The 22,500-nt window shown below is 37.8% G+C and overlaps 2 protein-coding genes across 3 annotated transcripts in view; one reads left to right on the top strand and one right to left on the bottom strand.

The window, feature by feature from the left end:
- LOC138003456 (U11/U12 small nuclear ribonucleoprotein 48 kDa protein-like) overlaps positions 1-5,363 on the bottom strand; it is a 20,707-nt gene extending 15,344 nt beyond the window's left edge. The window contains exons 1-5 of the mRNA XM_068849538.1: positions 5,223-5,363; positions 3,532-3,645; positions 2,839-2,902; positions 1,813-1,900; positions 1,314-1,433 (exon numbers count right to left, since the gene is read on the bottom strand). Coding sequence (XP_068705639.1) covers positions 1,314-1,433; positions 1,813-1,900; positions 2,839-2,902; positions 3,532-3,645; positions 5,223-5,345 — 509 coding nt within the window. The 5' untranslated portion in view covers positions 5,346-5,363. The remainder of the gene's footprint in view (positions 1-1,313; positions 1,434-1,812; positions 1,901-2,838; positions 2,903-3,531; positions 3,646-5,222) is intronic.
- A 64-nt stretch (positions 5,364-5,427) lies between these two features.
- LOC138003457 (sodium/potassium-transporting ATPase subunit beta-1-interacting protein 1-like) lies at positions 5,428-18,536 on the top strand. 2 transcript variants are annotated; one of them, XM_068849539.1, is made up of 8 exons: positions 5,428-5,581; positions 5,759-5,896; positions 9,117-9,197; positions 10,703-10,849; positions 11,129-11,170; positions 11,842-11,902; positions 12,676-12,754; positions 14,359-18,536. In XM_068849539.1, the coding sequence occupies exons 1-8, from the start codon at positions 5,528-5,530 to the stop codon at positions 14,366-14,368; spliced, it is 612 nt and encodes a 203-aa protein (XP_068705640.1). In that variant the 5' UTR covers positions 5,428-5,527; the 3' UTR covers positions 14,369-18,536. The 2 variants fall into 2 exon arrangements, with proteins under 2 accessions (XP_068705640.1, XP_068705641.1); XM_068849540.1 differs by having other exon boundaries at positions 12,676-12,762.
- Positions 18,537-22,500: the final 3,964 nt, after the last annotated feature.

Genomic DNA, 22,500 nt, shown 5'->3' with positions numbered 1-22,500 from the left:
AACTTGAGACTTAAATAAAGTGATTATTAGTGAGTTTTGGGCTGGTCTTTCACATACCAGATCCGAAATAATTAACGTCCATAAAACAAAAGAACAAAGCGAACATAACAATACCTAATTAGCAAGGCCCAATCGGAATATCAATGTTTCTTTTGTCCTCCGCTATTTTAGTGCAGTATTTGAAAGTCTACCCAAGTTTTGTGACTGCGGATAAAATCCTAAAGTGTGACCATTCAAATGAAACATGCATGTACCAAGCAGCACTTTCCTGTGGTGCTGTTTAATTCCCTGTACAATGTGGTTCTTACGTTTTGGTCCACGCATGAAAATCCAAAGTGCAACCATACTATGAAAAGATTGTAGAAGATGATCTGGAAGTTGAAGGAGGGATAGCCTGCGAACGCAGACGTATTTCCGGGAGAGAAACGACCGCCGGAAATACGTCTGCGTTCGCAGGCTAAAGGAGGGAGGGCTGGATCTCGAATCACGGGTTCATTTTCCCTACAATCACGAATCACGTAACGTTTTTTGAGAATTTACGCAATTGTGACCCGGACGTGAACACTGACAGTTTTTTCTTAGTTTTCCAACGAACCAACCCCTGATTCGCAGTGTCCTGGACAGATGATTTATAGAACATGTCGTTTCTCAATGTGTCTCTCAGTTAAATGAGTCACAGAGGTCACAGGTCACATGTACATTACGTCACTTAACAAAGACAGAAGACCTACTTCGAACCATCTTGACAGACAAATTATTTGTATTCGTGTCGGGTTGTCTGATGTCAACGACATTGTAACGGCAGGAATCTAGATTCACGCGTCACGGTTAATACATTACTCACGAATCACGGCTGTATTCCTTCAGTTTTCCCGATTCACGCTCTGTTTTCGGGTCAATTCACAGATCACACGAAAAACCCCTTCCAGACCCTTCTAGAATACGTGCAATTTTTTTGGATCACATGCAATAGATTGCTTCCTCAGTCTCGCAGTCATCTTTCCATTGAATAAACTTTGTTTATCCCCAGTCATCTCACTTGCATAAAATGACATGTAGGGTTCATGCTCTTTTCCCAAGAAGTCACGCAGCTCCCCCAAGCATAACAACACTCAATGAGTCATGGGCTTGTGAACAAAAGCAACCAGGGGTTTATGAACAACTGCTGACATTATTCCCCCAACTGCAGAAGTGCAGAAATGAGGGAGTAACCATTAAATTGTATTCCTGACGAGTAAATGGCTGGGTAACCTCTTTAAGCTTCTACAGAATGTAAATAGCTCATTACTGGTGTTATTTACACACAGCCTCACCTTAAGTACTGAACTTGAGGCAAGTTACCCATGATCCACTGCTTGATCTTTTCCTGAGGCAAGACGCTTAACTGAAGATTTTGGTGAGATGATGGAATTATATCCCATGACATTATTGATCTAAAATTTGATAAGATTTAACGTGAGCTCAAACGTTAAAAAAAACCTTTTGTGCAATTAGAAAAAACTATCTCACTCTTTTAAACTATATGTCGTAAGGAGAACATTCACCCTACAAATATTTCCCGGTGTTATGCCCTTGAGCATCATTCTGCATTGGAGAGGGGGGGGGGGGGGGAGAGGTTGTGGACGGCACGGTAAGGGTGAATCGATCATTTCCTTACTCAGTTTCACTGCATTGCTGTAAACTAGTATCAGGCTCTATCTTTAAGTGTTTCACTAAAATTCTCTCTCCTGTCCGAAACCCCTCTTCCCCCTCCCCCCCCCCCAAAAAAAAATGGCACCTTAATGTACATCTAAACTAGGTCACATGTGATACCTTATTTCGTCAAGACAATTCGCGTCATCCTCCATTCCTTTGTCTTGGACTTTCTCAGACGTTTGCCCTTCCTCAGCCGTAAAGTTTTCTGCATTGAAAGTAAAATTTATACATTTATTTTTTTAAAATTCACAATGATTATTTCTTTCAATACCATCAAGAGTTTGCAGTTCACCATTGGTTACCATGTACACCTAAAATTAAGAAATCTCAAGCAACATAAAATGAAAGAAAAATCTTTGTACAAGTGCATAGCTTGTGTACAGCTACCTCCTTCCCTCGGAAAAAAAATTTCCGATTTTCTCTAAGGGAAAGGGGCGGCTTTACACAAGGGGGCACCAGGCTTCCTTTGCCAACCAGCTTGCATGGTGTACATCCAAGTTTCTTTTGCCCTGATCGCATATCATTCTCACATCCTCATAACATAGGGAAAGAAATAAATAGACTGATTACCATCTAATTTGAGCAGCTAAATGTTCTGAGGAGGCAAGCGTTTTTTTTGGTATTTTTATCACTCCCTACGATTATAATTACAACAACAAAGATAATTTGTGCGTGTGTACACAATGAAAGCTTGCACATATGTGAACACTCAGGCTTCGTGTGCATATCTCACCTGACTCCTTAGCAATGTTGACCAATGGCGAAATCGAATTATTAAAGTCAAATTTACAAATGTAAAGTGATGAAATGTGCTGTACAGTATTAATTAAAGTTCTAGGAACTAACTTGTAGGTCATAATTATAATGGAAAAAATGAAAGGAAGAACACAGTGACTTGGATTTTCTGGCATGTAATAGGCAACCTGTTGCATGTACTGTATTAAAGACACAAGAAACTGATTTCTCATCATACACAAAATGCTTAATATTCAGTTGTCACAGAATCATCTGTACATAGTTTTGTACATGAATGGTACATCTACTACAAGTATTCTTATTTCAAGTTTGCTGGGTATTAAAAGTTCTCTGTTGTCTATGTATACAGTATATATTAGACAAGTGCTAATGACAATTCTGACTCACCAACAAAGACTGAGATTACAGCTTTAGACGTCTCATAGAAGAAGTCTGGATTGTCGCAATCAGCCTACAAAAAAGCCAAAAAAAAACACTCAAAATAATGCATGTGTGGTATTGTCTGGCACAAGCGAGAAGGCAAGTACTGTATATTTGAAGTTATGTACAGTACATGAGTGACAACATTAATTTGTAGTCTGATTTTTAATGAAAATACCATAAGTAAATTATTAACATAACATTTCCATGTCTCCATGATATCATTTAGCTGTGACTGAAAAACCTTATGGTGACTATGGGTAATTAAATTATACGAGTGAAGGGTGGTAGATTTAAACAAACATTTGCAGGAAAATCGGCAAAGACCTTAAAGTGCCATGCAGTTACTTCACCCAGAAAAGGCGGCCACTCTCTTCCCCTAAATTGATGTTAAAGACCGACTCTTTCAAACCTAAGATTAGAATTCATTTTGACAATGACAACATCAAGTCAGCTAAATGTGATCCTAAATATTGCTTTGATTTGAAATGTGGCATCTGCCTCCTTCCTTTCAAAATTGGCATGCCTCCAGACACCTTCAGAGAAAGGAGTCATTGGGTCCCTTTTTGATATAGTCTGTAAAATACTCTACTCAAACCAGCCGTCAACTTCAAACTTTATTGAAATCTCTGCATGTCAATGGCTAAAAGTGATATTTACCTGTGGCTTCAGTCCCTGAGACCTGAATTTGCAGTCATTGATATGTTTCTCAAGACTTGCTGACGGCACTGTATGTGAGTGATTTACTGGACAATGAACCAACTTCAGGTTGTCCTTCAGTAAAAAAAGAATCCAACAACCATGAAGAAAAGATATAGAATGTGATGGAACTTGTATAGTTGTACTAAGGGATTTTCAGTTTAACACAATTTCAGTAAACAACAATAGAGTAACAGAATACAAGTACATGTATGTTAATTCTATTATAAGGCATTTAACTTAATTATTTTATTATATGACTAGCTCAGTGAGCGGGCAAGATGAACCAAATCCCGCCCTGTGATTGCCTACCCGAGCGGGCAAGATGGAACTATCTTGCCCGCTCCGGATTTCTCGCTTGGTCCTGCAAGATCAAAGATCATTTTTTGGTGTTTTATCCCATATAATAAATCCTTTATTGACCAAGCTTGTTAGGTCAAGATGGCTCGATATTAGCCCAATTTTTTTTTCTTTTGCATGTTTATGAACCTCGACTTTGTCTCAGTCCATAAACACACAAAAAAAGAACTTGCATGGACAATATCCTGCCATCTTGACATAACACTTGGTCAATAACCCATATGTATTGATCGCCTTTTTTCAGGCATGTTTATCTCATGCAAGCCAGCCAGTTATAAAAATTAATGGCCTGACCTGGGGCCAGTTCCTGAAAGTTGTAATAACTCTATTCCAGGAAGTGGAATGAGGCATATTTATACCTGGAATAGAGTTATTACACCTGTAGGTCAACAACTTATTTGACAGGCACTTGCTTCGTTTTTAGGGTCTCTCTTCTTACCAGCAAGAAGAGAGACCTCCCATTTTTTAAATTTTGTTACGACAGGCAAATCACCTTGGGTGTTTGGTCTGTCTCTCTATTATTTACTTGTGTATACGAAATTTATTCATCCCTGTGAACTAGGCTGAAGTTTTACTACTAAACACTTCATTCTGTTTACTGGGCCCTCCCCTTAGAACTGGGCCCACTGACATGTGTCAAACAAAATAAAGTTAATGTCTATAATATTCGCTCAGTAAAAAATGACTAATAAAGTCAAATAAAGTTAAAGGCATTTAATCTCTGTGATCACTTCTTGGGCTGCAGAGGTGGAAACTTTGAACAGAGAAACTAGTTCCAAGTACTGTGTCTTAGTACTTTCATATGACAAAGGAAAGTAAATAGGATCACGGTGATTCCTCTTACTTGCTCGTCCAGTTTAACGTGTGCACTTCCCCTTGTCTATTGCTATTTGTGTTGTGCGCGTGTGTGCGTGAACGGTAAATCGTGTCCGTAGTTCTATGTTAATGTAGGGTATTTGCAAATTTTCCGCTTGGCCTAGCCACTTAGCTCGATTAGCCTAGCTATTTCTAAGTGGCTGTGCTCTTTTCCCTTGTAACTTTTTCTTTCTTGTATTTATGTTAACTCTATATAATTTCTGGGCACGAATAAAGTTTTGTTGTCGTTGTTGTTGTTGTTGCTGGAAATATCTATCACGCCTCGGTTGTTCAAAAGGTGGATAATGCTATCCACCGGATCGGATAAATCACTATCCAGGATAAACATTAGCAAAATCAATTGAGTTATCTACTGGCTAGTGATTGATCCAGTTGTACAGAAAAACGACGGTGACTTTTACCACCAGAATTCTTACCGCTTCCAAAATTTTCTCCTTTTCCCAATCTAATTTATGCAGAATTGCTTCCATTTCGCGCGCACTTTGATCCAAAAACGCAGAAATTTCGCCGAGACATTTTTCCTCATAAACGTCCGCCATCTTGAACTGTATGACGTGGGAAACTAGGAACTATTCCCCAGGGTCTCGCATTATACACACTTCCATATTTGGCGTCTGCCATCAAGGATAAAAGCCCCACAAATAAAGCTGATTTGTTGTGTTGGTATGTCTTGGAATTGTGCTTCGTTTTGAGCCAAGTTATTGCACAAAATTTAACAAACATGGGCTTTTGCCGAGGAAGAAACATCCTTCTCATTCTTTTAGTTCTTCAGTTAGTAAGTGTCGTTCTGTATTGTGTCTTATGCTCGGTATGAAATTTGTGAACTGTTGCAATTGTCCTGTGACATGGGACGCGAGCTTTAGAGTAGCTAGACTGGAGTTGAGTCGACAAAATTTGACCAACAGGCAAGTTATTGCTAACACTATGCCTTGCAATATTGTTTTCTTTACAGCTTTTAGTACTTGAGCGACAAGTGTTCGATTTTCTTGGGTTTATGTGGGCACCCATTATCGCTAACTTCATCCATATTGCCTTTTTAATCGTTGGAATATTCGGAGTCCATCAGTACCGCACGCCATACATCATCACGGTAAGCCTAAAGAACAGATCGGTTTTCATTCCTTTTAAATTTCAAGCAGTAATCTTAAAGGAAATGTAATTTTAAAGTGCCGAATAATTTGTACATACAATGCCGCGAATCTTCTCTCAACAGGAGTCGCGAACTCTCGCTGAGAGATCGAATATATCCAAAATTTGCATTTCCTGTTTTACGGACACCGCGAAAACTGGGGTTGATTCAGTAGTTAGAAGCAGAAGAAACAGATCAGTTTTTTAATTTCCTCCTACTATTTTTATCTTGAGTATTTGAAGAAAAAACAAAAATTTACTCTTTACGTGACTTTGTGTTATTGTTGGATGAAACGTTCTCGAATGTTTCATCGTTGCGTCGAATGAAAGTAACGTTTGTCAGGAAACAGAGGTATTAAATATTGAATGGCAATATAGGTTTTTGTGTTTTAGTCCCTGTCGTCTTGTTTTTCCGCAATTGAAATTTTCGACCTCTATAATTTGAATTGCTACTCAATTAGAACAGCAATCAATTGAGTTATCAATAGTGTTTGATATGCCTATTGTCTGTCAGTCACTTGAAGGATTTGTAGCAAATGCGCTTATCTTGTCTGGTATCAGTTGAGTGGCATTATGATGTCTTTTTCCACAAACCTGGGCAAAACTGTAGGGACATTATCATCTTCTACGGTTCTTCAGTAAAGTTATTTTTAGGGTTAAGCTTAACTTCCTTGATGCACCTATCAATGTTAAGCCCAAGGGTTGGGGGGGTCGGGCATGGGTTGGAGATTTTGGCATATTCTTTTTAAAAAAATTCAAATTCCCCACCCCTGGGAGAAAATAACTGGTCAAAATCCCCACCTGGCGGCAAGTGAAGGTGGTCAAATGTCCTTCATCCGATCAAAATCCCTATCCTGGGGACAGACCTCACGATCAAATTCCTGTGGTTAGCCCGACCCCCCCACCCCCTTCCCGTCAGGCTTAATATTTTTAGGTGCATTACATCATCACTTTTTATAAGTCAGTTCTTATTATTGTGACTTTCCCACCCCCAAAAACAGATACAGCTGAGTTATGTTCCTTTGTTAAAGAAATTGAAGGAACAGTGTCTGAACTCTTTGTGTACAGTGGTTTGCCGCTGTCTGGATAATAATATAAAAATTTCATTATCCAGAGAGAAAACTACTGTAATTGGCATCGTCCATCCTTGCTTTTCACTTGTTGTCACGGCATCCATCCTGATTTCCCTAAACAACAAAACAACAGCCAAGTTGGTGTCCCATTTCAATCCTATGGAAATTTAACTCTGTAACTTTTGTATGAGTTACAAATAAAAACATGCCTTCTGCTCATCATGTGAATCATTGGCCTGTGATAATGTGTTTAAAGGGTGGTTAATAATAATTATCAGCTCTTGCAAAGTAGAGTGTGGCAGGCTTATTACCCAAAGAACCCAAAAATAAAGGACCGGACAACAGGAACAATGATTTGTAGAAACTGGGAGGAAACCAAATCACAACATGCTCACAAGACCTGTCACACAGTAGTCATAGTGGGGTTGCATCAAATTGACTGATATAAAAGACTCAGGATCATTAATACTGTAACATTGAACTACTTCTGATCACTGATCACAAAATTTCCTGTGAAAATCTATGTCATAGACCTAATCGGCTAACTCAATGTTGTAGCCAATTCAATGTTGAATTGGGTACAACAAAGTAAATTAATTTAACATGTAAGTGGCAAGTTTACACCCTTTTAATAACTCTAATATTACAGGTATATGCCATTTTCCGCTAATGACGTCAAACTCTTGCTTTCAAATTTTATTTACAAATGTACAAAGGCCTAAAACTTTTACAATTTCTTTTCTTGTTTGAAGCCTCTGTACACTTCTGAATAGATTTTAAAAGCATGAGTTTGATGTCATTAGTGGAAAACGGCATATATTAGACTTATTAAAAGGGTGTATACTAACTGCTTTCAGAATTTAGTGTCTATTTATTTTCATTAAAACGTTTTAAAAGAGTATCAATAATAGTAACATTACGTTTCAATAATGTCATGTCATCCTTATCAAACATAAAAAAATTGACGTAAGTGGCAAGTTAATATGTAAAATGTTTGTGAAATAATCCTTATTCCAAAATGGCCACCATTTTAGTATTCTTTTGTGTGATTGCAAAATTATTGTCCTTGATCAAGGTTAAATATTCTTTTGAATTTTAAGTGCAAGTTATAAATTATCTATGTTACAATTTTACACTTAAAGAAAGGAAATACACTGTACATATCTCAATTTCATTTAATTAACAAAACTAATTTGGATTCAGCCATAGCTTATTACAATCGAAAAACTTTCCCCGCAAAATATGTTTTAACATAAATCTCAACTCTGAATTGTCATTCGGCAAATTGTTTGTTAAAGTAAACACGTGTACATGTATAATCAAGAAGCTCAGTCTTGAAATGTCCCGTTTTCAGGCACAACAAGTTGTGGTACGGTATTGGACTATAGGTTCCTAGTAACCTGACGTCTTTAAAGAGTTAAATAGGCTACGGCCATTAAGTATCATGCAAGGCTCTATGAGCTGCCTTTAATTGGTGGAATTCAGTTCTGTACTTTACAGGGTTGAATGAAAGCTCTGTCCATGCTTTCTTGCCTCAGTCTGTTTAATACACCATTTTACACCTACATTTTTCATAATATACAGTACCTGCTTGCATTGTTAATTTTTTTGAAGGTTATTGAAATATCTTTGTTTTAAAATTTATGAAATAGCCAATCATAGCAGAGCACCATGTTTAAGAAAATGTGGTAACCCATCTGTCCAAGAAAAGTTGGTTTTGGTCAATCGTATGACTGTCCACTCCTTTATGTGTTCCAATGTGAATATCTGGTGAAACCCATGTTTTTTGGTAGGAATAATCTTGATATCCGACATCCATGTTATGGCAAATTAACACCTGTGAAAACAAGTTATCCACTGACCAGTATCACATGACCATAATTATTGCCGTATCAAGTTTAGAGCTTGTTGAGGTCAACTTTTTTAAGTTGACTGTTGATCAGGTACTGGTTGTCAATTGCAGGCTTGAGTTAGTGTAAATAATAACACGGGAGCTCTGCTTTTAGGCTTGGTTCAATCTATATATTATTAAATTATCACTCATCTATACTTCATGTTTCCTTTAAATTTCATGAGTTCAGATTTTTTCATTCTACTTTTTTTCTTCAGTATTCAGTCTGGTGCCTTCTTTGGTTTGGAATAAATTTGTTCATAATTTCACTTTACTTGGAGATTGACAGAGTCACACATGTAAGTAAACCAATGGACTACATCAGCACTAGAGTAAAGATATTATTATTATTATTATTATTATTATTATTATTATTATTATTATTATTATTATTATTATTATTATTATTATTATTATTATTATTGCAGTTGGTAAACGTATGGATGCTAAAATAGAAACCATGCACATACATGTAGGGCACGCAGTGTAACCTATGCGATCTGAGGGAACTATAAAAAGAAAACTACTGAGATAAAAATGAATAAATAAATAAATGAATAAGTAAATTAGCGATATATTATTATTATTATTATTATTATTATTATTATTATTATTATTATTATGAGATTCTTTCCAGCTTTCAATTCTTGCTGGGTGTTATATGCCACTTTCCCGCAGCTCAGAGATGAAGCACCTTTCTGAGGATGTGTGATGTTCCCAACAAGGCCATCATCTGGGCCCTGCCAGTTATCATTATTATTATTATTATTATTATTATTATTATTATTATTATTATTATTATTTAATTTGAAGGTGGTGTAGTTATTTGGCATAGTTAAACCATTGACTCTTGGGGGTTCCCCATTGACAAGTAAAATCATTATGGCTTTAGACAGAGTAAAATACAAAGTATGGCCAGTTTAGGAGTGAAAGGGTTAAATTAATTAATAGAGGGGACTTTACTTAGCATAAGTGGTCCACTTAGAAAGAATCCTAGTGATTGAGGAGACCACAGGAGTATAAAATTAGTATAACCGACAGTTTGCTCAAATTGAAGTTGTCCACGTCACAGTGTACATGTATATTGGATACACAGCTGCATCTTTAACCCATTGGCAACTCAAATGCCTTATGACACGCCCCATTGGCAAGTAAAATCGTCTGGCATTAGACAGTGAAATCCGTTGAGTCTCACTCCCTGAGGGTTCAATGGGTTAATAGGGATATTTAGCGTACCAAAGAGAGCAAACAAAACTCAAAAGGCAAACCATTTTTAGATGTAATTGCCAAGGAAATAGTTTTTTCTCCTCAGTTATTTTAAGACCCTGAGAGCATTGGTCCAGCTTGGGTTTGAACACTTAGTCTATCTCTTGGGAAGTAGTCAGACTAAGTGCTCTGTTTAAAGACTGCTCTATAAAAAGTCAACCCCTGGGCGGCATTGTTATAGATACGGTGTAAGGTCCTCGTGTTAGGTCTGGACAAATGAAACAGTGCTGGTGGTCGTTTTAGTAGATTGCTTGGTTGGTCTGTAAACTTGTCCATTCCTCACTCAGTCAAATGAATACAGTCTTGAACAACCCAGAAGCTCATGGAGTAAAAGTCAATATTCATTGTGCTAAGTAGGAAGTGATTTCTTAAAATGTTGTGAAGTAAGGCATCAGAAACACACCTCAGCATTTGGTGAACAAGAACAAAACATTTTGTTGATCAACAATATTGTTTTTTTTATTGTTGCAAAGCGTTTTACTCACCATTCTAATGATATAAAAACATTGCGTGTATATTTTGTTCTTTCTCAATTTAGACAGACGATTGGTTAAGTTTGAAAACTGATCACCAGAGTTTCTGGGCCAAAAATGGTATTGGATGCAAACCTGTTACCACTATTGATACATCGACCGTTGATGGAACCAAAACATCAACAATTGAGGGATGTCTTCTTCATTTTACGGTTGGTTTTTTGTGTTCTTTAAACGTTTTTTCTTTTTTTTTTACCTTCACTGCATGTTGTTGCAAAGTGCCATTTTAATGCAACAGCTACATGTAGCACCCTTAATGTGATGATGACAACAGCAATGTTGACATGCAACTGGACTTAGAGGTATCACTAACTGTTGGTTAAGAGTTATCAAAACCTATTAGTTTCCATGGTATTTAACAATGGTTAGCGCTAACCATGCTTAGAGCATATTCATTTGACAGAATGATGTATTTTCTTATCTCCTTTCAGTATGTGGAGTCAATTCAGTCAGGAGCAGAATGTATACTAGCGGTAAGTACTATTTCTGGATTCATAGTTTTCATACACCTTGCAGATAATTGCAGTCTTCATTCTAATTTATTTAATATTATTATTGATAGGTAAATGTAGTGTTGTTTTTTGTTTTTTTTAAACCAGCCTGGTGTATTTTTAAGTTTGTGACAATGAAGTTGCCTGGATAAAAATTGATTTTGCTCAGATGAATCATCTTTTTTTTTTTATGATAAGACTGAGTATTTTATGGGTAAAGGAATTCCCTGTAACCAGGTTTCAAGTTCAAAACTTGCAGTGAACTGGAGATGTCCCTGAAATAGCCATAAAAGCAGAAAACTAGAAATTAACCCATTTATTCAATAAGCGGCCTCCATTGAAATTTAGTAAAATCGTCTGACTTTAGACCAGCTGAGGGTTTTCGATAGCTTTTCAAAGTTACCGGATTTCATAATGAAAGTGCCGGACATGGTTATTAATTTTTCTGTTATAAGGCCAATGGCAAGCACCTTGGGAACGACCCTCGAGGATTATACCAGGGTCCCCCATAAATCACTCTAAATAAAACACCCAGAAATGCTTTTTACATGCTACAAATTTATGGCGTCAAAGTATCAGACGTGAAATGGTACACAACACCCTCTCAGAGCTGGATGGCATGGGTTAATACTTAATTTTTTGTATGTATATAGTTTGCAGGCTTTTGGTTAGGTTGTTGGGTGGCAAGATCTTTTATGGAAGAAGACGATCACTGTGAGTTTCAATTTTTTTTATTGCTTGTAATGGACCTTTTTGCAGATACAGCAGCCATTTTGATTTCTAATGCATGTTTCGATAGACATTATGCAGGGTTCTTGTTAAGAGCCGGTAACCGGTCATTTTTACCGGCTGTTCAAGTAAATGTTACCGGCTGTTTCACTGAAATACATGTATTTACCGAAATTATCCAAGGAATGTTTGTCTGTTCAAAGGTGAAATTACATTTTGTTTATGGGAAAATATTGCTTTCCCCCTCCAACCAATCCTGTGAAGATATCTGGCACATGTTACATGTATCTCTTGGAAAATAATTATACCATTTGTTAAAGCAATCCAGCTTGATTTTGCCAACTCATCTCTCGAAACGATGTCCGCCATGTTTCCTTCCCATTCCTCCCGCGGCCAGGGGAAAACCCCCATAACCATTATTAAATTGTTTACAACATGGCATCCACGCATGGAAAACAACAGAAAGGTCTTTAGGAGTTTAGTTTTCAACCATTTAGCGTCAGAAAAGCGGTGGTGAGTGAAAATCAATGAAATAGCATGACCTTTTTTCCTTTTGCTGAGTATTAAATTAATTTATAGCCGCTAGCATGTGACAGCGATCGATACGAACATCAAGTTAAGACTTGAGCTCGCCAGCCCATGCAGGGGCAAGTAACAAAGTTACCTGCTATTTTTGGTTTTTTACCTCCTGTGCAAAAACTTAACAGTTTCACTATGCAAATAATGGCTATTTAATAAGTCGAGACTTTACCTTACAGTTGATTTTATTGGCGGCTTTGATTCCAACTCAGCCCATCACCCACCGTCAAAGTCATCACGCCTGCAAATGCAGCCAATGTGAGAAAGTAAGTATAAAGTATTCCTTTCATGGCAGTCATGGCAAGTTTACTCTTTTTTTTTTGGTCAAAACTGGCCTTAAAGGGGTAGTGTCATGGATTGTAATAAAAATCTGGAGAGCAAAGGAGACCTAGGCCTGTTTACTGATTGGCAAGCAAAAATTAATGGCCAAATTTCCTTCAAAATGGCTATTTTAGAAACCATTCAAAGTGTTTTTGGTTACGTGTAGCCAAGATTAAAATGAATGCCAATTTGAAAACGTCCACCCGACGGGCAATAGGCAGGGATTTGACGCCTGAGACTATCCCCCCTGTCGGGCTTTTGATCGCAAAGCGACCCCGGGGACGGGATGTTTGACTTTGACCAGAAGAAGTCTGGTATCAATTCAAACGTGGTTACCAAGTCTGTCCCTAAGTCACGCTTCAGTTGGAGAAAGGTATGAAGTTTTTATTTGTTTTCGTCGCCATAATCCGATAATTTAAACTGTACGCTAAGCAGATTTTGTCTATTTCGAGAAAGTTTTTATCCTTAAGTTCCCATCTGATTGAAATCAAATTCCACCGCAAGGTCAGAGTATTTTACGGGTCACTGATACGACCTCTTTCAACATGCAGAACATATTAATCATGAACGTACCCAGTTACAAATGATCTTTTATTTGTTTAATGTGGTATTATAGTATTGTTTGTTTAGATTCTTTGCCCCACGGTGGGGCTTTTTTTGACACTTTTGATTGATGTTAGTTTCCTACCCTGGGGAATTTGATTGAAAATTTTTAACAATATTATTGTTCCACCCCTTGCCCACACTAGCCCCCTCCCCCTCCCCTCCCCGTGGGGTTTACATTGATAGGTGCATTAGACAAACTAAAATCTATAAGTATCAAGAATTGGTTAATCAAAGGGGACAATAGTTTTCAAGTGGACCTAGATGTTCCTACCCCATTCATCCCAGACGCCTCTGCCATTGACAATTAGTAGGGAGTTTAAGCAAAGATAACTGCTACAGCAACGAAAACGTCAGTCCAAAATATTGATAACTTATCGCTATTGCAAGTATTTTGCGATTGTTCTGTCTTGTTCACCTTGTACAATACAGGCGAACTATCCTGTAACCGAGTGGGTACAGAGTTTATTAACTCTGATGGGTACGAATGGTTTTAAAGTCCAAACGGGAAATGACTGTTTCATTGTTATATGCTCACATTGTCATCAAGACCTAAAATTTGGTGATTTCACATTGTTGTTTTGTGGAGTACAGCAGAGAAATGCATGGAAATTTGTGTTGCACGCTCAGCAGGAGTATGTATTTTTCCTTTTTTAACCAATAATATTCTTGCTTCATGGCATTGCTGTAGCTGTAGCCGTCTTCAAGTAAAATATATAAACTCAGAGAAAACTTAGACACCTAATGAATTTTGGCTGGATGAGCTATCCAGTTTAAATGAAACATATCCAAATTTAGACACATGTATTTCACTCCAAAAGAAAATAATTTCTTAAATGAATAATAATCATGATACACTGTAATACTCGTCAGTTGTTCACCAATAAGTGGTTACATCCCTGTTACACAATAAATTGGTTCCTCTTGCTTTTTTTTAGATCGTCTTGAAATGCCGACACACTGATCAAATTTAAATTTGTGGAATATATGCAGAAAAGACTAGTACTACTCAAGAAGGCATTAAGGGTTTTATCTACCAGTTATATCTAGGAATATTTTTCATCGGTTGTTACGCAGCCAAAGGTATGCTGTTGTGTGTACATGTGTTTGGAACTCTGATGTTGGCGGCTCACTGAAGCTATCAGAGAAGGTTTGCTTAAGTTTATAAGTCACTAAAAACTATTATTGCAGCATTGATTCATACAATTTAATTAGGTGAATATTTATTGTACATCAAGCAGTTTTACATAGATAGTAATAGTAATGATGAATGATTGTTATTATTATTATGATTTTTACACCTTTTTTAAAAATTAATGTCAATGGTTTGCCCACTGCTGCTAGGATAGAACATTAATAATTTTGAACAAATGACATGGAAACAACAGTGTTACTTTTAGCTTGTACAGTGCAATTTTAAAATTTAAGTCAGAAGTTGGAAATGAAAGCTCTGCATGGATCTCCTTGACAAACTGTCCTGCATGCACAAGGTCAAACAAAGACCACGTCACTTCAGTGTGCATAAGAATATTGCTTAAAAGAGCTTCAATTGTTAAGATGAGATTGTTCCCGCTCATCAGACATGAAGCAACTGTCTCTGCCATTGGGCAGGCATGCAGTAAAATTCAAACTGGTGATTTTAAACTGGTCAAGGGTTAAATTATTCATCCAAAGTTCTGGAAAACGTCGAGGAGATCAGTGTGCAGGGGTTTCCTTTTCTTCGTGCAAGTTAGGGAAATCAAGGAATCCCCTGGCAAGCAGGGAGGAAGCTGAAGTAACTTGGGCATAAACAGTTTCATTTAAATTATTTTGATTGAAATTATGACGACTACAGAGTCAAAGTTTTTATGTGACGTTTTTGGCTTTATTGGTGTTTAGTCAAGAACACTGCTTCATGGGAATGTTTTGTAACATAAATTTTCAATCTTGTACACTGTACAGAAGAAGTTATGTGTATTTTAAGGAGGCTCGAAATAGTTTCTCCTTTTTTCAAACAAATAAACATATTCTGTCCTTAGATACAGTTAGGGCAATCATATCAAGACGAAATTTGGCCAGGGTATTAAGTACCTATCGTAGATTTCTCATATTATGTTTTCCTCCAAAATAATGTTACCATGGCAACGATATTAATCATTTCTTTGAGCCTTAAAGTCAACATTTGTTGTCCTTTTTGAAGAAACGGGACGGTGGAATTTTCCCATTCAGCGTTACCAGATAATGTTAGAAATACTCTCTAAAATATTTAAAATTCAACAAAATCTGTAGGTCAGTTTTTCAGAAAAATAAGTTTTTTTGAATTGTGTCTCTAATTTTTTTTTTCACCTACAGAATTTTTTTAAATTTGAAAGACAAACGGTTTAAATTAATCTAAGCTAACATGCAAAAAATGAAAAAAATTCACCGTCCAGAAGCAGAGATATAGACGAGTAAAGTTGCAAAATCAGAAAAAATTAGGGGGTTACAAGATCAGCATTTACGCATGCGTCACCCTCTCATTCGAGTCCGCGCGCGAGTGGAGCTACAAGTCAACACAAACGGATTTAAGTGACTATTAAACCGTTCAAGTAGAATTTTCGTAGTTTTCGTGAATAGGAGATTTCTATTTATATTCCATGTATATAGGAATTGGAGAAAGGTAAGCGAAATTAGCGGTATTTGTTTATTTCTGGTGACCCATTTGAATCATGAGCTGACGCAAGCAGCTTACGAATTGCGTGTGTGGCTTACGCGCGCGCGCTCAGCTGAAAACCCTTTCGAGCCTCCTTAATTAGGCATAGTGATAATATTTTGCATGATAGATGCAGCAAAGTGAACCTGTAGCTAGCGTGAACATATATAGGGCCACTAGTTCGTGTAGTTTAGGTGAGGGAAGATAGATCTGTGCAATAAATGAGTATAATTGGAAGTAAGGTTATTACTAGGGGCTTGTCTAAGAATGTAACAGAACCCGCAAACAAGGAAACACTGTTTCCTGGAATGTTTCCTCAGTGCACAAACGAGGAAACCTTTCCCGAGGAAAGCAAATTTTGCTTCTACAACAATGTCTCTGCAACATTGTTTCCCCGTATGTGGGACGCAAAATTAATTTCATGCACAAGCAACGTCTTTGTACAAAGGACACGGTATTAACAACACCTTATTTCTTGCGCCGGTGTTGCTGGTGTTACAAACTAGGTTGAAGAACCCTTGATTTTTGATTTTGTAAACGTTTGGGCATGATGGAAAGCCAGAGTGTTCACATTGTAAACCAATCGACCACTGGCGTGATGTACATGTATATTCGAGCTCCAAAAGGGCTTCTTTACGTCTCCTTTTGTGTGGTAACGAAGCCCTCTTCGGGCAAGTGAAGCTGGTTTTTAATAATTGCCTCGCCATTGCAAACAGAGGCTAGTTTCGAATTGTGTTGCAACAAAAGAAGAGAGGCTAGACCTGTTCAAGGGAATAATTAGCATATTTCTTTTATATTCAAAACAAAGAAAAATGGGAATTATTCCCTGAATCTCGACTCTGTTCTTTTGTTGCTGCACAATTCGAAACTAGCCTATTACGCAGTATTTGTGGTTTTGTGTTAGAGAAACGATGCAAACACAAAACCTGTTGTTCGATAGCCGATTAACTTAATCCAGGATTAGCGTAAACTTTTGTTTCATTTTTTCAGCTTTTGGTGAAAGTTTGTTTTGCCTATTTTTGTTTTTCAAGACTGACTTCTCCTAATGTAAATTTTGGTCGAATATCAGCGCTGACGAGCATTTGGGAGTAGATAAATAAAGTCCTTGGTTAATTTTTAACCTGGGATCAGTGTTAATCGGCTTTTCAACAACCGGGCCCAGGATTTTGCCACACACGAGCCACTCTTTTCTCCTATTGCTGCTTAAAACCAAACTAACGAAAACTCCTGCTATAGTTCAACCACTGGGGATATCCGTAGGTTAATTGAAAGTAAACAATAGACCCTTTGCATAAATGGCGCCCAAATTTGAATAACAATACTTCATACATCCTTAGCCTCGTGTTTATGTTTCAAGACAAAGGATTTTTCTCATGAATGTGAGGCTAAGGATGTATCAAGTATTGTTATTCAAATTTGGGTGCTATTTATGCAAAGGTCTATGTCATTCCCACACATGACCAAGGAATGCAAAACACTTTCCTCTTTAGATTTTATTAATAAATGAGTTATTTGTTTCAACACACGCGTTCGCCAGTGATGTCCTTTCTGAACGTTAAGTAGTTTAACATTCCAATCACTCGTTGAAACATCTTGCGGGTGTAATACATGATTTTTATACTTCTGGGCCGAGCTTTTCAAACATGCCAGCTGGACCCTGAACTTGAAAGATATTGGCGGTAAAGCTAGCCTGCGAACGCAGACGTATTTCCGGCGGTCGTTTCTCTCCCCCGAAAAGTAGTGGTTTCAAAAGGGCATAAATTTACTCATTGGTTATGGTCCTCAATACCTCTCTGTTCGCAAAGGCCACCTCTCTAAACCATAAACGACGTCAAAGAGATTAAAATCATTTTGTTAATAGAATCCAAAGGATATTAATTTTATTTGCTCAGTGGCTGTAACGTAAAAGTTTGTTACCTTTCAATTTTTACGTTAGTTACTCCATTAAGAAAATATGTCGTTCATTTATTGCTTTTAATAGTGCGAGATCTGGAGTAATAATTGTAATTTTATCCCAGAAGTTTTGTAAATTCATAATGTATAGTCTACAGAAAATTTTTACTAAATAAATGCTGTGTTCTGTAGTCTGATTTTTTTTTATGCAATCAAAGATTTTGAATCCTTAAAGTATTGGACAGTCAAGAAAACTAGACGGAAGTATTTAAAACTAACAATTTTAAGTCGAGTCTAATTTGTATCTTTAAGTAAAAGTTAAATTTTAGGCCAAGGACGCTAAGAAAGAATCGGAAATAACAGTTATTCCTTTAATATTGCTTACAAAATAGCAAAGCAGTTTATTATTGGCCAGCTTTAACTGTAAAACCTTTTTTATTGATATTATTGTTGTAAGATAATGTGCCAGGCGAGTTCGATATTAATATTCCTGTTGAAATATTATTATGTGAGCTGCTTTGTTTCAATAAAGATTGCTTCACGATGAAAGTCCATTAATAGTTCTTGAATTAGTAAGATCTTTTCGTATTTAAGGACTAGCTGTGGTATTTGTATTAAAAAACCTATTGTTTTTTACTTTATATTCTTAACCATAGCTATATATTCATTTAATTGTACTGCTATTCTCAAACTATTGGTAATTCTGACTCCAATAACACGTGGAATGAAAAATGAAATAGTTTATTAGGAAAGTGCAGTTAGCCATCTGATGGTTACAAGGGACGCGTATGGAAATAAGCTTAATACAAGGATACTTTATAACGAACTAAGTCTAGGCAATACACCTTATTCCAAAATGGCCGCCATTTAGATATTCTTTTGTTTTCATTCAAATTAGACCTTGATGCCTCGTTCAAGGCAAAATATTCTTTTGAATTTTCAGCTCAAGAACGAGGCATCAAGGGATAATTTGAATAAAAACAAAAGAACATTTAAATGACGGCCATTTTGGAAGAAGGTCTATAGACAATGAAAACTTAATGTACCACGCCAGATACGAAAAACCACCAAAAAACCACTCCTTATTTGTGGCCAAAAAAAGTGCAAACGTATTCCTCATCTAATGCAGTTGCACTGAACCTCGAGGAAAAGGCATAATACAATACCTACACTACCCTTCCATAATAAAATAAACAAAAAAAAGAAAGGAAAGCTACCAGAAGGACTGACTGACATAGAATGGCAGAAATCACCCGCCAAAAACCCTAAATAGTCACCGAAGTCACCTGACCGAACCCAAGCCTCTCAACCGCGCTGTCAGAATATCAATGTCTGACTAATTCGTTCCCAGATCACTCAAACGTCAGAAATGACATTTTTCGTTTGTCCCTGAAAGTTTGTGCCGTTAGGAATGAGAAGATGAAAACGTCCCCTCAAAATATAACTTTGCTCTATCGCAAGTTTTTCGCGATTGTGGGTGCGGTATCCTAAAAAGAAATTGGTACGAGCAGTTTCAGAGTAAAACTATAGAGTGAACGGTTTGTATTTGTGAGCCCACGCTGTCGTTAAGACCTCAAACTTTGTGATTTCACGTCGTTGTTGTGCACAGTACAGCAAACATGCGTGCCACAATGCGTTCCGCACGTGCTACACGATTATTTTTACTCTCTTAACCAATGACTTTGGTTGCGGTTACACTTAAGAGAAACTCAGTGTAAAGGCCTGGCCAAACGCTTGCAACATTTCATCGCAACGTCTTGCAACATTAGGGCCGTTTATACGAGAGAAAATAAGCTGCGGCTTACATAAGCCGCGAACACCCCGCATAAATGTTACAAAATCTACGTTCACGGCTTTCTCAAGCCGCGGCTTATCCTGACCTGGGAGTTTATACTCGTATGAATAGTTCCTTTCGCGTATTATGTACGCCGCGGCCAGAGTAAGCCGCGGCTTATTTTCTCTCGTATAAACGGCCCTATTGTTCCATGATGTTGCGACTTGCGCTGAATGGGTTGGCCAAACGCACGCAACATATCGCAACAGGGTGGCCAAACGTACGCAACATGTTGTGCTCAACAATGTTGCAAGATGTGGCGTTGAAATGTTGCGAGCGTTTGGCCAGGCCTTAGCACAAGTGTTGGCACTACTCTTGTGTCAACTCTCTGGTGTTTTGAATCCCTGGGGGAACACTGAACAAAAGAACTTGATTTGACACTAGTGTTTCCTCCCTAAATGCAGAGTGCTAACTCTGCTAAATGCGTTCACAACCATTGTTGCTTTATGGCGTTCTCGTTGACGACCGCGTTGGAGATCTCCCTGTTAGGGAGTTTGAGAAACGTCAACGGAAACAGCAACAACGCAACAAAAAAAAATTTAACACTTAAAGACTGGTCCCGAGGGGAACATTAAAATTGGAGGTAAACAAAATGAACTGTTTCCCGAGGGACCAATCATTAAGTGATTTGCTATATAGCACAAAATTAATAGAAAAACGTGCAATGGCAACAACAACGGCGGTCGTTGGTCAACAGGGAGTTTAAGCAACGACAACGGCGACGGCAACGAGAACGTCATCTCAAAATATAAATTTGCGTTATTTTAATCGCTTCGTGACTATTTCAACGTTTTTAATAATTATGACAAGGGTGTGGTAATTCCTCAAAGATGACATCAGTCGGAACGGCACTCCATTTTAGGAAAGAAAATGAAAATTTATCCTCAAGTGCTGACGTTCTTCATAAAACCAAAAACTTGGCTATTTCACGTTGTTGTTTTGCTGACGACGGCATTGAAATGGACAAAAGTGAAAAACGCACGTGCAGGGCGTGCAAAGCTATTGTTTTTACCCACTAAATATGCAAATTCGTGACGTTCTCGTTGCCATCGCCGTTGTCGTTGCTTAAGCTCCCAGAAACCACGACTGCTACGGGGACGGAAACGTCACTTCAAAATATACGTTTGAGCTATTCTAAGTATTTCGGGATTATTCAATCTTGTTTACATTATATAATATGTGCTTAGTGTCCTATAATTGGATTGGTACGGACGGATTTGAAGTAAAGAGAGAGACTGAAGGATTCACTGTAGTTTGTCCACGTTGTCGTCAAATCCTCAAATTTGGTAATTTCACGCGGTAGTTTTGACGAGTACGGGAAAGAAACATTTAAAAATCACACTGATGTTGGAAATTGTGCGTAAGATACGTTTCAACGTACGTTTTGCTCAAATTGGCACAAAACATACGTTGATAACGACGACGTGAAATCACCAATTTTCAGATTTGACGACAACGTGACTACACAGATGCGAACCTTGCATTCACCAAATTTTACTCGAAAACCGCTCGTACCAATTTATTTTTTGGATATTTCACCCACATTGAACGACGTGAACAGGATTGAATAATCGCGAAAGACTTACACGATAGTGAGGTTTTAGTCGACGTCGCCGTCGTAGATTTTAGGGAGTTTAAGGCCTAGGGCAAACGTCGAATCTAACTCGAATATAATTCATCGAACCTATTTATTTTGAAATAGGCGCATGAATGATGCGACGTTTGCTGCAATTAAATTCGACTCAAATTAATCGATTCGACACTGGCATAGGTTCGAGTTGCCAACTCGGATAATGCGACATCGGCTCGGCGTGCCGGCAAACGTCGCTCCAAACACGCGCCGAACTCAATTCATAAATCATGCAAATTACAAAATAAGTTATTTAAATGTGATAGACTGGGCAAATGCCACAAAAATACATACTCCCCCATCTGCCAAACACTATTTCCCCCCCCCCCCCCCCCCTGACGAGCATGCGCAGTGCGAAGACAATAGGGAGCTTTAGCAACGACAACGGCGACGGCAAGGAGAACGTCACAAATTTGCATATTTAGTGGGCAAAAGCAATAGCTTTGCACGCCCTGCACGTGCGTTTTTCATTTTTGTCCATTTCTTTGCCGTCGTCAGCAAGGCAACAACTTGAAATTACCAAGTTTGAGGTGTTATGGAGAACGTCAGCACCTGGAGATAAATTTTCATTTTTTTACCCGAAATTAAGCGCCGCTCGTAACGGTTTCATTCCTGAGGGACTGAAACAGCTTTGTCATATTAAAAGGCTTGGAATAGTCGCGAAGTGATCGCAATAACGTGAATTTATGTTTTTACATGACGTTCTCGTTGCCGTTCCCGTCGTCGTTGCTAAAGCTCCCTAATGTCTCGACCGGAAAGAGCAAGATTTAGAAAGGCATTGAAGACATCGCACTTGAGCTCGAGCAGGATGGAAATGTGCTGTTCGTGTTTTATGAACACAAAATACGAGTGCTTGAAGTGCAAAATACCAATTTGTAACCAGTGTTCTGTTTTCGAACAAAACGAGGAGGTCGATGGATGGAAAGCGGGTAGCAGCGTCGCATACTGCGAGCCATGTGACATAGAAGTAAGGAGAGCGCAGGGTATTACGCCTGAAGAGCAGAGTATCGACAGCTTCAGGTCCAAAAAAAGAAGGTAAAGATATTTTACCA

Source organism: Montipora foliosa, chromosome 5 (assembly GCF_036669935.1).
Source record: "Montipora foliosa isolate CH-2021 chromosome 5, ASM3666993v2, whole genome shotgun sequence".
Lineage (NCBI taxonomy): Eukaryota > Metazoa > Cnidaria > Anthozoa > Scleractinia > Acroporidae > Montipora > Montipora foliosa.
Note: the sequence above shows the minus strand (reverse complement) of the source record. Positions and strands in the feature narration are given on the sequence as shown.